The sequence below is a fragment of the Pteronotus mesoamericanus genome, unplaced genomic scaffold (genome assembly GCF_021234165.1).
Source record: "Pteronotus mesoamericanus isolate MK-2021 breed Mesoamerican mustached bat unplaced genomic scaffold, CSHL_Meso_final contig_56, whole genome shotgun sequence".
NCBI lineage: Eukaryota > Metazoa > Chordata > Mammalia > Chiroptera > Mormoopidae > Pteronotus > Pteronotus mesoamericanus.
In genome coordinates, this window is record NW_026555201.1 from 21,693,610 (window position 1) to 21,708,638 (window position 15,029).

General features: G+C 35.2%; 1 protein-coding gene across 1 annotated transcript in view; it reads left to right on the plus strand.

Annotated features, from left to right (window-relative positions):
- Positions 1–12,659, plus strand: part of METTL25 (methyltransferase like 25) — an 88,635-nt gene extending 75,976 nt beyond the window's left edge. The window contains exons 10-12 of the mRNA XM_054580169.1: positions 9,946–10,020; positions 10,583–10,654; positions 12,427–12,659. Of these exons, the coding sequence (XP_054436144.1) occupies positions 9,946–10,020; positions 10,583–10,654; positions 12,427–12,519 (240 nt within the window). The 3' untranslated portion in view covers positions 12,520–12,659. The remainder of the gene's footprint in view (positions 1–9,945; positions 10,021–10,582; positions 10,655–12,426) is intronic.
- Positions 12,660–15,029: the final 2,370 nt, after the last annotated feature.

The following is a 15,029-nucleotide window of genomic DNA, read 5'->3' on the forward strand; positions in this document are numbered from 1 at the left end:
CATTTGTCCCTATAAGAAGAGGGGAATAAAATTAGCTTATGTTCTCTAAGAGCTTGTGTGTGTGTGTGTGTGTGTGTGTGTGTGTGTGTGTGTGTGTGAGAGAGAGAGAGAGAGAGAGAGAGAGAGATACATAATGAATACTGAAATGAAGAAGTAATTTCATATATTGACTTGATGGGGGGGTTGTACTGTTGAATGGACAAAGTTGAAAACTACTGAGCTAGAGCCTTAATGGAAGTAGATAGAGGATAATTCAGAAAAACATTCTTAGATATTTTCTAAAACAAGCCAGCAAAAGCAAAACTTTTGAGACCAAAATCATTTAGTAATTCATCAACAGACATTTATTTTGAAGAATCTCTCATGTGCCAGGAACAGTGAAAACTGGAGCTACAAAGAGAATTAAGTCATATATAATCTGTGAAAAAAGAAAATAAGAAACCGTAGCATGGACTTGCAATAAAGTACAGTGGAGACATAGGGGAAAGGTGAGACTCCCTCTGCCTGTGTAGATTTTACAAACTACATTGGTCCCGTAGCTTGGTCCTGAAGGATGAGTAGGAGTTGTTTAAGCAAACAAGGTGCGAAGGTAGGGAGCAAGGACTTCATTTCGGGTGTGTGGGGGAGGGGAGTAGCTTGTGCAAAACCACAGAGATGTAAGAAACGTGGTTCTGGACTCAGCGTTGCTGGATCATAAAGCAAGTAGGGGAGGTAGTGGTGGATGTGAGGTTAAACGAGGGGGCACATGTGGAGAGGCCAACTACACAAATCTTTGGGTGTAAATCAGAGATTGATCAGGACTAACCACAGTAGTTTAAATGCAGGTGGAAGGGCAGGAATCATTCCAAAGAATGTCCAAAAACCAATGTAAGGAGCTCATGATCTTTTCTATGTGGTATGTATTCATTAATGATCTAGATTGAATGAATCCCTCTAACCCTAAAGAAACAGTGAATTCCTGTTACAGATTAATTATATAGAAAACTTGTCATCTTTGCTGATATGCGGCACACATGTGCATTATTCCTATAACTAAATTCCTGCTGCCCCTTTCAACCACCAGAGTAATAATTGACTCACCGGAGAGTCATTAGTGGATGTTAAAAACATTGGGTAAAAGATTAGGGGAACAAGATACTTATAGTCTCAAAGTACCTTCCACAGATTACAGAAGTGGGTAAACCTGGTCAACACCCTATACCAAGTGATCAAAGTTAGCATAGCCAATGGAACAAAATAGTATCATCTGCCTGTCTTTTATAGGATGTTTTTAAAAGCATTCGATCCCAGATGTTGCATTGTATTTGGTTGTCCTGTATCTAGTTGCATTTAATCTGGAACAGTTCCTCAAGTCTTTTGTTTTTTTTTGTCTTTCATGACATTGACTTATTTTGGAAAGGCCAGTTGTCTATTTCCTCATGAGTAGATTAAAGTTACTCATTTTTGGCAGGGGTATTATAAAAGGGATGTTGTGCCCTCCCAATGCATCTCTATGTCAAATATTCAAGCTTCATCTCTATATCAAATCACATCATTGAAGAAGTATATTCGCCTGTTTAAGTCCCTATACCAACAGTAGTTCATCATTATAGGGATGCATTATCAGAACTATGATTAAATAGTTTGTGTTTATCAAGGTTTTAAGAAGAAAGAAATATGGCTATTTTATTGGAAGGAATAAAGATTTACTCAGGTTTTTTCCCCCTCAAAAATTGATGGCAGGTATCCCAAGAGTACATAGAAGAAAAACTAGAATCTCTCCTCTTCACAAGAACCCAGAAAGACATAGAGCCTCTCCTCATCAGGGTGAGGTTTTGATAAGAGCAGGATTCAAAACAGTGACTGAGTTAGTGTTACTACCATAGCAATAATTCTTGTTTTCTAATTCTTCACCATTATGTGATTTGCTCCTTAACTACCAAATAATTCACTTGTTCTCCTAGATCATATTTCTCTCTAGATTTTTGCTTAATGATAGGTTGTTTATTCTTGACTATTCTTCTCACCTTCAACACTTTGTACATCGCTTTCAGTAACTTTATCCTCCCTCAAGGGAAAAAAAAGATCTAGTTGATTAATTTGATCTCTCTCATACCTGTTTGGATAGACTTTTTATTCCACACTATTTCATCAGGAAGGCCACTACATTCGATTATGCAATTTTTCCTCTGCACAAAGGCATCTAGCTAAGGGCACAAGTAGAGCTGAATTTCCAGCCCACATTCCATTTACGACAGGTGCCATGGCCCTGGACTGCCTCCACCCAAAAGAAAATGAAGGAGTATTTTTTTCATGTATTTTATTGATTATGCTATTAGAGTTGTCCCATTTTTTTCTCCCCCTTATTCCCCTCCACCCTGTACCCCCTTTCCTACCTGCATTTCCCCTGCTTTAGGTCATGTCCATGGCTTGTATGTGTAAGTTCCTTGGCTTCTCCATCTCCTATACTATTCTTAACCTCCCCCTGTCTATGTTGTACTACCATTTATGCTTCTTATTCCCTGTATATTTTATCCCATTCTTCTCCCTCCCTATCCTCACAGATAACCCTCTGTGAGATCTCCATTTCTGTGGTTCTGTTCCTCTTCTAGTTATTTGCTTAGTTTGTTTTTGTTTTTGTTTTAGGTTCAGTTGTGTTTGTTGTCATTTTACTGTTCATAGTTTTGGTCATCTTCTTTTTCTTAGATAAGTCCCCTTAACATTTCATATAATAAGGGCTTGGTGATGATGAACTCCTTTAACTTGACCTTATCTGGGAAGCACTTTATCTGCCTTTCCATTCTAAATGATAGCTTTGCTGGATAGAGTAATCTTGGATGTAGGTTCTTGGCTTTCATAACTTTGAATACTTCTTTCCAGCTGTTTCTTGCCTCTAAGGTTTCTTTTGAGAAGTCAGCTCATAGTCTTATGGGAACTCCTTTGTAGGTAACTGTCTCCTTTCCTCTTGCTGCTTTTAAGATTCTCTCCTTATCTCTAATCCTGGGTAATAACATTATGATGTGCCTTGGTGTGTGCTTCCTTGGGTCCAATTTCTTTGGGGCTCTCTGGGCTTCCTGGACCTTCTGAAAGTCTCTTTCCTTGGCCAGAGTGGGGAAGTTCTACTTTATTATTTTTTCAAGTAAGTTTTCAATTTCTTACTCTTCTTCTTTTCCTTCTGGCACCACTATGATTCGGATGTTGGAACATTTAAAGTTGTTCCAGAGGTTCCTAAGTATCTCCTCATTTTCTTGAATTCTGTGTCTTCATTCTGTTTTGGATGGATGTTTCTTTCTTTTGTTCCAAATTGTTGATTTGAGACCCAGTTTCCTTCCTTTTACCGTTGGTTCCTTTATTTCACTTTACTTTTTCCTCTATTTTGCAACCATAGTCAACTATTTCTGTGAGCATCCTGATTACCAGTGTTTTAAACTCTGCATCTGATAGATTGGCTATCTGTTTACCACTGAGGTTTATTTTTGGAGCTTTGATTTGTTCTTTCATTTGGGCCATATTTTTTTGTTTTGGTCCACCTGTTATATTGTAAGGGGCAGAGTCTTAGGGGTTCGCCAGGGTGGGACAACCCTCTGTTGCATTGTGGTGCTGTCGGTTGGGGAGGGGCCAGAGAGGGAAAAATGCCGCCTGCTCAACTCTAGGCATGCTTCCAGTCACTTCCCCCACTACCCACAAGCAAGTTAGACCCTTATGCTGCTGATTCCCGGATGGATGGGCTTGTGTACATTCTAGGACCCTGTAAGGCTGGGAGTTTCTCCTGCCACCGCAACTCCTACAGATTTTTAAAGGCAGAGGTTTTGAGGCTTTCCTTTCCCATGTTGGAACCCTGGATTGTGCAGTCTGTCTTGCTGCCCAGCTGTTTCTCCCAGTTTATCTGCACACAGATGTGGGACTGCCTGGTCCGCCTACCTGGCTACAGCTGCCACCGTGTCCTTTCTGCCAAGGCTGCCAGTCTCTGTGCATCCTACCAGTCTGAACAAATGTTTCTTTAACTCCTTGGTTGTCAGACTTCCATACAGTTGGATTTCCTGGCAGTTCTGGTTATTTTTTGTTTTTAAATTTGTTGTTGTCCTTCTTTTGGTTGTGCAGGGAGGCAAAGTGTATCTACTGATGCCTCCATCTTAGCCGGAAGTCTGGGAGTATTTTTTCTAATTCTCACAGAGACACCATATTAGCTCTCAGCTGCCATAAATCACAAATACCCTAAATCCAGTAAGGTCAGAAAGGAAGAAGAGAGGAAATGTGTACCTGTGCATAAGTTGCAGCCCGTGATCCTTTCCCTAAGCAGTGATTTGGCAGGAACACATTAAAATAGGGCTGAGTGTTCAGAGACACTCTGAGTATTAACTTATTTGGTATGAGGCTATTGTGGGATATTCAATAATATAATATTAAGAAGCTTTTTTATCTGTGTTCTGCTATACAACAGTCTACATAATTTCTCTTCAGTTTTTCATGACAGGATGATCTCCAAAGAACATTCACTTCTTTTGTTGCCTTAGCTATCAGGAAGCTCAAAGTTCAATTTATGTTTGATTTCAGCAACTGTCCTTAGCTAGGCTATTTTGGTATCATGATCTTCTCCCTTGAATTATATACCCTTGAGAATTTATCCTTTATTTAATGGCACTATTATTGATATATTTTTGTGCTTCATATTATAAACCACCTCAAACTCTTCTTGAAAAGAAGCATATTATTAATGATAAAGTTTCCTTTAATTTATGATTGTATAGATTTGGAGCAAATAAATCGAGGGGAATAAAACAAGAATTAATAATTAAACATCTTTGAAATGGTGATCAAAAACAGTATGTCAAAGTTATATGCAAAGACCAAGTCTAATAACATTTTAATGCCAAGTTCACAGAAGATAAAAGGATATTTTCATTAAGCAATAGAACATTCTTATGCAATATAAGTCTAATTCTATGTAATAATAGCCACATTGCCCATAAAAATTATCTTTCTTCTCCCTGCTAACCACAGAGAATCATTAGGTATAGAAATGTCTCCCTGAGAACTAATAGCTCTAGGGAGTAGTCGAAGATACCAGTCATTGAAAGAATAGGAAAACCCGTTACACCTTTTACTTACTTTTTATTTAAGGAACAAAATAAGAGATACTTAATTATTTTATTAATATTGTTTATATACCTGGAGATTATTATGCTAAAGTGGAATAAGTCAGTCAGTAAAGACAAATACTTAATGATCTCATCCATGTGTGGAAGCTAATGAACAAAATAAGCTAATGAACAAAATAGAAAAATAGAAACGGAGGCATAGATACTGGAACAAACTGACAGCTGTTGGAGCGGAGGGGAAGGGGGAACTGCATGAAGGAAGGTGAGGGGAGTAGCCAAAGAACATCTGTTTATAACCCACGGACGTGGACAATGGTGTGGAGGTGACCTGGGGGTGCATGGGGGCTGGATCGAGGTGGGCAAAGGGTGGAAAAGTGGGGACAACTGTAATAGTGTAAACAATAAAAATAAAGGAAAACTTCAATCCGAAAATACTGTTAATATAGGAAAAAACACAAATTTCAAAGTCATATTATTTTAGATTATTAGAATTATTGGTATACAAAATCTACAAATGACGTATTTAATTCAAGTGAAAAATATATGTAATAATTTTACTATCTATCAATAGTCAATATAGAATGAAAATTAGCCAAACTTGGTTTTCATGTAGCTTATGCTATTCAGATAGTTGCAAGTTCAATTTTTTTTCCCATTAGCTAATAATTCAGCAGGTATATATTAGAAAATATGGAAAGAACTTTATGCATTACATTTTCCTTTCTTTTTAAGAAAGCCTGTATCTTATTACCCATTCAAGCTGAGGGAGATTAGACACATATATAATTACATAATTTCTAAAAGAGTCATCTTTGTGTGCGTGCTTCAGAAGATTCTCATTGACACTACTCTTTTGAATGATCACATGGATAACTTCCTCTGTCAACCTACCTGTGACTGTCTGGCCCACTGCAGCCTCATTTTTACTCCCTGGACAGGATCAGTTAATGAACTTTATCTCTGCATTCACCTACCTCCTAGCCAAGGGTATATCAGCATTTTCAAACCCCCCATCCCTGCCCCATTTAATGGTGAGAACTAAGTCAACTGGTAACTCATTTTCTTACCATTTAAGGCGTGGGAGGGTTCTCTGAACAATTATATATGTTTCAGATATATATATATATATATCTCATCTCTTCAACCCATTCCTCATTAAGTTGAAGTGTGGTCCACCTTCATTTATCTGGACCCCTTATATAGAGCTTAAAAAAGATAACTTATTAAATACATGGAGGAGAAGGGTCAAGTCTCCCATGGAAAATAATTCCAAATAATTTATTTAAATATTCTATCCTCAAGGAGATATAGCACAACTCCCCATACCTTAAGTATGGGCTGTGCATAGTGACTTTATTTCAAAGCATACAGTATGGAAAGTGGAAAAAGAGGAATTTCACACTGAGGAAGTGTGACAAACATTATCTCAGCCCGGCAATCAAGGTCAACATTAACACTGATAGGTCATACTGAGAGTGTGTGCTTTTGATATAATGTGAGGAACATGGCACTTCTGTGGTCTTTTTTTCTCAAAAACCCAAAGCCCTAGTCTAATTATGAGCAAAACATCTGACAAATCCCAGTGAAGGGACATTCTGCAAAATGCCTGACCCGTACTTTTCAAAACTGCCCAGTCATCAAAATGAAGGCAAGTCTGGGAAACCATCACAACCAGTGGGACTAAATGCAATGTGGTATCCTAGAACAGAAAAAGGACATGAGCTAGAAACTAAGGAAATCTGGATCAAATATAAACTTTAGCTAATAATATGTCAGTGTGGGTTCATTAATTATAACAGAGAGCCATATAGTAATATGTTAATAATAGGAGAAAGTGGATATATGGAACCTTATCTTCAAAATTAATGTGTTTATTTTTTAAAAAACAGTATGAGAAAAGCTTGTTTTTTTTGAACCTTCGCTTTGTGTCAGACATTGTGGTATAAAGCTTTGTTTATGTTAGTTCACCGAACACTAAGGATTACCTTATGAAAGAAGTAGTTACCCTCATTTTACAGGTGAGGAAATGGAGACATAGGTTGAATGGGTTTCTTAAGACCCAAATCTAAGAAATCGGGGGGAAGGATTCCAATTTAGACTGACCAACTCCAGACCTCACGCTCCTCTTTGTCATTCTTATTTACCTTATTGACAGACACTGAGCACAAGAACATACAGCGTTTGTCCAAAGCCAGTGGTCATCAGACAAATAAACCTATGATGAGGAAACGCAAAGAGAAAATTTGTGCTTGCCAATAGACAAAGTAAATGCACATCTGAACTAGGCTGAAGAATTTAGGTTTCAGGTAAAAGTAGAAGAATTTAAGGAATGTTGAATTTTATTGAAGCTTTAAAGAAAAGATGCTTATATCCAGAACTTAGACTTCTGAAACTGCAGACAGGATGAAATTGGTTAAGCGTTTTAAATGTGTTGAATAATAACACATATACTTTTTAATGTATAGACTACACTGAAGTTAAAATCACTGTCCAAAATGATAAGAATTGTGGGGGGAATCTAAAATACCTGAATATGGCTGCTCATTTACTGTATCACCCCAGTTCTTGAGGACTGGATCTCTCCCCTAACCCAAACCACAGCCCACTGAGCTAGATCCCTGTTACACAGCTTAACTCACAGTAATCCCTTTTTCTGGAGCCCAGGCGATGGGCAGCAGGACACAACAGATTTCATGTCCAATATTCCCAATGCCATTCAACGTGCACTTTAACCTGTAAGTTTCCATGTATGTCTTTACCTGTGTATGATCTACGTGAGGCAGCACCTCGATTCTGATGCCTTCCTTTATCTCTAGGGTGCTGGCCCTACCTAGGCTGTCACTAGCTTTAACACTTAACAATGTCATCTGTAAAATGAGACCGTAAATACATGCATGTTACAGATTGATATTAGAATTAAATGAGATAGCACCTTTATTTTTAAATTTTCATATAATCTCTATGATCTGATCAGAACTTGATTGAAAAAGTTGATTAAAGCATGAAGTCATATCTTAAACATTGAATGTTTTACTTAAAAACGTATTAATATACTTTCACTCATCAAAATTTTCATGTAAGAAGAGGGCCATTTGTTTTGATTTTTGAACACAGGTTTGCATATAGTTTCACTATTTGAAGTTTTGCTTTAACTTTTTTGCATCAAAAATATCTTTAAGGTATAATCTACAGTGTCCAGCTTTGTTTCACTTAAAATGAAGCAACAGACTTCCATTTGTTCCAAGAGTTAAGGTGATGTTCTCACCTTTTCAGAATCCACACAACAACTAATAGAATGAGAAACAGAAACACAAATTTCTTTGACAAAATCAGAAAGCATGTTAAATCTCAAACCATGGGTATTGTCAAGTACAGTGAAAGTAAAAATGAAAGCAGGAAGGTGACAAGAGAGCATGCCTAGGGTCAACAGATCAACAACAAAACCAATGGGATACAGTCCTCTAAAGTAGCATATCCTGAGCAACAAAAGCAACAATTCCTAGTTTAGGTGGGGCTTCCATAAATGAGAAACAGAGTATTGGAGAACCCAAGGAATCACACTGCAAAACCATTTTATAGGAGGTGGTATACTGTTTATTCAGGACTGAGAAAAAATTGTGCGTTTTGAGTGCTGATCTCAGATGGCCAGAGATATAAAAACTAAAGAATAACTTGAACACACATAAAATTTTGTGAGATGAGAATTTTTTATGGCTCGAAGTGCAGGCCTGGATCCATTCCAATGTTCTCTACTGCAGAAATTTGGTCCAGGAGGTACTCATTCGAATCAAAGATGAGCAAAGTTTTAAAAAAGATTGTGGAGGGGTGGCAAAATCAGTTTGAGTTCTGTACTGGGGGTGGAGGGTGGGGTGGAGATCATCTTGGAAGGTAACACTAGAAATTGGATGAGACAAAGCCTTCCTTTTTCCTGTTACACTTTTGTACTTTTTAAATTCAAAAGAAATTTAGTGCAGTAAGAAAAGGAATTAGGGGCTTTGAAAAAAAGAGTAAATTTATGTATACGTTTGCAAGAATATCTAAGTACAAGTCCTTTCAGATATTTTATTCTTTTTCCCAGTCTTTCATCTGCTCTGACCACATGTAATTTGACAACATGTTCTTCTGGTGACTTTCCTGTATCCAGCCTTTGACAGGGGCACTCAACTTAGAGAAACAAGTTTTCCTTTTGCATTCGTATTTTATTGATTATATAATATATACTGTTTTATTTTAACAATATAACTAGCATAACAAGCTTAGAAACAAATACAGTTGACTTAGAATTTATAAAGCTCAGTTGGTGGTAACAGAAACATACAGGTGATATAGAAAGTGGCCTGCTAACCACAAGGGCTCACTATGCTGTGGGTATCATATGTTTTAGATAAAAAAAAATCAGAAAGTAATGCTTGTTGATGTATTTATTTAGTTGATATTAGAGGGAATTATCTTAAATATGAATATTTGTCATTGTGTTTCTATTGTCTTTGAATCATTTTGTCTAGGGTTTATAGTTTTAGATACATTGTTTTAAATCTTAATTTTATTCAAAAATTGTATATTGAGCTCCTACTATGTGTCTTTAGCATTGAAACAAGTGAAAGTAAATATTTTACACTACTGGCTGAAATTAAACATTGTTAATAGAATGTTATTTGTAATTTCATTTGTGATATGCTGAATAACCTATATTGGTATAACAGATGCAAGTAAAAGAAATTTAGATTTATATTGAATCGCTTCATGAATTTAGAGCTCTTCAGACACCTAGCTTGTTTTACATTTATTGTGTTTACTTTAGGGTGTGATTGATAGGAAAAAATCTAACTGTTAATTTCATTGTCGTTATTGTTGTTTTATCTTGAAGCTGCCAGAAAAAATTATAATGGACTACTACGAGAAGTATAAGCCTAGAATGAATGAGCTGGAAGCTTTTAATATGGTAAATCTCAGAATTAAACATATTAAATTGGGTTTGTTGCTATCCTTGATCAGGATCCTATTAAATTTTATTATGGGGCCAACCAACCTGTGTTGTTTTTCTGTTATTGCAGAAAAACCATTTAGGATCATTTCCTATTTCAGAACTATATTAGGTGTCAGTAATATAATAAAGAGAACACATGGTAGATTTCTCTTAAAGTATATTATAAATGCACAAAGAGAAGTTTCAGAGTTCTTTGAACACATATTGGTCTCAATTCTGTTATTTCACAAGCATTCCTTTTAATGAATTTCATTTTTGGTACCCCTTTAAAAGCTTTCTATCACACATGCATGATGGCTTTTGGATTCTACCTCAAAGTCATTTAAAGGACATTCTTTTCCTATTATTATAAAGAAAAACTTTTGATCTCTGCAGTCTTCATTTTCTGAAGATGTAAAATGGGTACTGAAGATTTGGTCATATACAAACTCCTATAGATATATTTTAAATATAATTGTTGTTAAACTAGTTTTTGTTTTCTTTTTGTAACACCTTCCAATCTTACTTTTTCCTTTAGTTGAAAGTTGTTCTGGCTCCTTGTATAGAGACATTGATTCTCCTGGACCGACTTTGCTACCTGAAAGAGCAGGTAAATTATATTATTTTTAAATACATAACAAACATCTTTATTAAATTTAGTTGTATGGATCCATTTATATGTAGAAGAAGTTTCTTTCAAATATAACTTAAGATTAGGACATAAGATAATTTTCTCATTATATTTTCAAAGTTTTAGTATTCATTTCATCTCTTTTAAAACAAACATGTGCATGACAGATGTTTTCAGCAATACTGCCATAATAAAGCTTACATTGTTTTAATTGTATGGTAATTACTATACAGTAGGCAGTGAACACAGATTATCATATATGCCATATTGTGTAGCTAAAAGTAATGAAGACCAGACATAAAAGATAATGTATATATGTTACATTTTGTAAGAATTTGCCTTTTATTCCACTTTTGAATTTTTGGACACATGCATTCTGCGTTTAGAAACTTCTTTCAGATCAAGGAAGACGGTGTCTGTTTTTTTTATTTTCGATCTTATTTATCTATGTTGAATGACGAAAAATGTTGTCCTTTTGGTTATTTTTAGGAAAAATGTTTTTTGCACATTTTACTCAGCTTTGATCAAAATAAAGTTTTGTGAACTGTTTAAATTAAACCCATTTGTGGATTCAGGTTATGTTTCCAATGTATAAACCCTTTATTTTAACAATTTTGTTTTCTCATATGTGGAACTTTGCTTTCTTCTTTTCAATAGGCTACTTGGAACAAATGAATTTTAATAAATGTTTGCTTTTGTTCTAATTTGTATTTATATGGAGAAAGACATTTTTAAATATTTAGAAAGTGGTCAAAAAGCACTGCAAAGCTTTGGTTTCAAAGTTGGTGGAAGACAAAATCAGTCCTGTTTCACTAGGTATTCATTGTTCCCCTTTTCAAAACAATTTTTCTTGACCTAAGTATTATAGATAGTAAAATGCTATACACAAATGTTAATAGATTGGTAATGAGATGATAGAAATCATATAAATATTAATTTGTTAACATTTTAAATAATATCTTATAAAATTAATACGTTTCTTTTTAGAATAAAAAATGAAGACTATAAAAAAGAAAATTAAAAGTAACAATAATACCACCTTTCTGCACTATTAAAATTTTGGTTTTCTAGTGTTTTAGTCTGATACATATATATATATATCTATATGGTATACATACATGCACATACTTAATACTTAAAACTGGAATCAAATTATAAATGCTGTTTGCCTCTAATTTGTTTTATTTATTTTATTTAGAATTTTTCCATCTCTTTAAATCTACTACAGAAGCTGAATAATGTTTTGTCATATAATATTAATGCCATGGCTGGTATAGCTCAGTGGATTGAGTGCACACCTGCAAACCAAAGGGTTGCCGGTTCAGTTCTCAGTCAGGGCACATGTCTGGGTTGTGGGCCATATCCCCAGTAGGGGGCATGAGAGAGGCAAACACATGTTGATGTTTCTCTCCCTCTCTTTCTCCCTCCTTTCCCCTCTTTCTAAAAATAAATAAATAAAATCTTAAAAAGATAATTTAAGTAATGCCCGATTTTTATTGGCAGATTCCAGTTTTTTACAATCACAGCAAAGAGTAACTTTGTAGTTCACTCTCTATTTTCTCTTTAATTATCTGTAATTATTTTCTCAGCATAAGTTCATGAAGGTGAAATTATAAATGTTTATTTTATTCAACAAAGAATATTTTTCTTTTTCACAGTTTGTTTTTTATGTAATTTTCAATATTACAATATATACCTCATTTATATCTTCAACAAATGGTCTTATTCCCAAATCACTTATCGATTTGCAGGAAGATACTGCATGGTCTGCACTTGTGAAGTTGTTTGATCCTGTGAAATCTCCCAGATGTTATGCTGTTATTGCTCTAAAGCAGCAGCAATGATTGCAATTGAAGCACGGTATCTGTTTGTGGAATCTATTGCTGATTTTGCTTTTCTAAACATGTATGTCATGTTATATAAATATTTTAAAAACATTGCCTTATATTTGAAATAAGCAATAAAATAATAGCTAACAACAGAACGCTATCATCCATTTTTTCATTGTCAAAGCATACATTTAATAAAATAACTTGTGAAAATTTTGTAAAAGGATTGACCTAAATTCCTGATTTAGTATGTCAGTAGGACATTGTATGCTGAGCCTTGTTTCCTTTTCAATACTTGAGACCCTTGATATTTGCTACATATCACATTTTGCCTTTTACTGATTTTAAAAGAGAGGGAAGGGATAGATATAGGTACAGTAATATTAGTTGTCCTGAAGATTATTTGCATCTTTCTCCACATTTTGGAAAGATTTTCCATGTTATCAGGAGGTAAAAAAAAAAAATCCACATTTAAAGGAAAGAAATACCCAGGAACCAGGCCAGACATAAAAAGTGCCTAATATGAAGCATATTTAACACTGTGTTAATGCCCTTAAAGGAATAAACATTTTATAGTGAGATATTTATTTTAAGGATTCGTGAGGTTTTTCTTTTTTCTTAAAATAAAGGGATGGGTTGGCACTTAATGAAATTACTCTGCTCTGTAAAAAGCCACTGGGTAAAGCGAGAGCGAGTGAAGGAGGGCCAGCCCCGCCAGTGCGCCGCAGGCTGCTTTCATTAGCGGGCACCAGAGGTTTCTTTCTAATGCACTCCAAAGAGATGAACAGCTGGGAAAAGTCTTCCTTGATGCTCAGCTAGAGACTGTATAAAATTCTCCTAAGCAGGAAAAGTAATTGCTTTCCTAAATTTTGGGGTCTATCCACAGAGGAGGAGAATAATTTTTTCCCTTGAGTTTTGACATTAGTATTGATTTTGCAGCCCATATACATGTGAATGAGTGGGAACTTCGTACCTACTAGTATACTGTTGAAATTAACCATTTTTAAAGCTTTTTATTTCAGGAAATTTCAAACATCTAGAAATGGAGAGTAGAATATAATGAATCCCCATGTATGTATCACAGACTTCAACAATTTCAACATTTTACCAATCTTGTTTCATTCGTACACGTGAGCACACACACACACACCGCCATAACACATCCCCCCCGGAGAATTTTAATGCAAATCTCAAAACCAGTTTATTATTTTATTTCAATACTTTCGTATATAAAGTATTACTTTATAATACTTTAACTAAGTTAAGGATTTTTTTCCATAATAACATCTGTTGTCTTTATTCACATATCTGTGATTAGCACAACAAGTATTTTATATCAGTTTGTTCAATTCAGAATCAAAATGGGTTCATACATTTGCATTGGGTCAATGTGTCTCTTTAGGTTGTTTGTTTTATTTCCTCATATTGCTTACTGTATTAGTAGCTATCTCAGAAGGAGCAAAAACCTTTCCAGCCTACTTTCTTTCCTTTCATAATTTTACCTCGTATGTAAAATTTTAAATGTTTCCCTGATGCCCAATATTTATATAACATTCACTTCTCTTTAAAATAAAGAAGAAAAGAATTTTGTATGTGTAAAGCACAGTTTAGAATAGAGAATTACAACTGTTTCAATATCAACGAAAGTACGCAGAACTTCCCTATGTTATAAAACTGTCAGAAATTGTATTTTTCAATTTTTATTAATCGGAGATAAATGTGTATCATTCAAGCATCTAACCAACAGGAAATGCCCGTACAATCACACTGAGATGATAATATTACAGCAAAAATCAAAGAAATACATTTTTGTAGGATTGCAATGTTTGTAGACTTTCATACAAACTACTCTTTGAGAACTCATTTACAGTTGAACCAGAGAATGTGGTGCAGTGGCAGGAGCATCAGTTCTGACAGTTACTTTCTGGGTGAGCTAAAACAGCACTATTACTCTCTCAGAACCTCTTTTATAAAGTGGAGTTTCCTATACTATTTATTTTGTGAACATTTATTGAATGCCTACCATGTATCAGAGATTATGGTAGGCACTGGCAGGATGGAGACAAACAAGATATGTCCCTGTCCTCAAAGATCTCACAGCGCAGTGAGGAAGGCAGACAATAAAATTACTAACTCCGAAGTTCAGGCCTCATGGCTGGTAAAGTCAGAGCATAGAATTCTTCAGGGATTCTTCAAATTGATTTACTTAGGGGAAGGATGACCCAGTAATATTAGTCCCATAGTTTATATTCATGTGAATTAAATTGTTTTGTGGCCTTGGGTAAGTCACTTTATTCAGTATGCCTCAGTTTTCTCATCTCACCATTAATTAGGGTGTTATGAAGATTAAAGGAGCAAAACAATATGTTATTAAACGCCCTTAAAATATTGCTAGACAACTGGTTAATAAACAAAACTATGGTTAATTAGAACTGCAGTAATAGAGGACTCTGCTTTGAGAGCCTTGACAGACTCTGCAGGGAGCATATTGATAGAACTTGGGAGTCTGGGCTCAAGTGGATTGG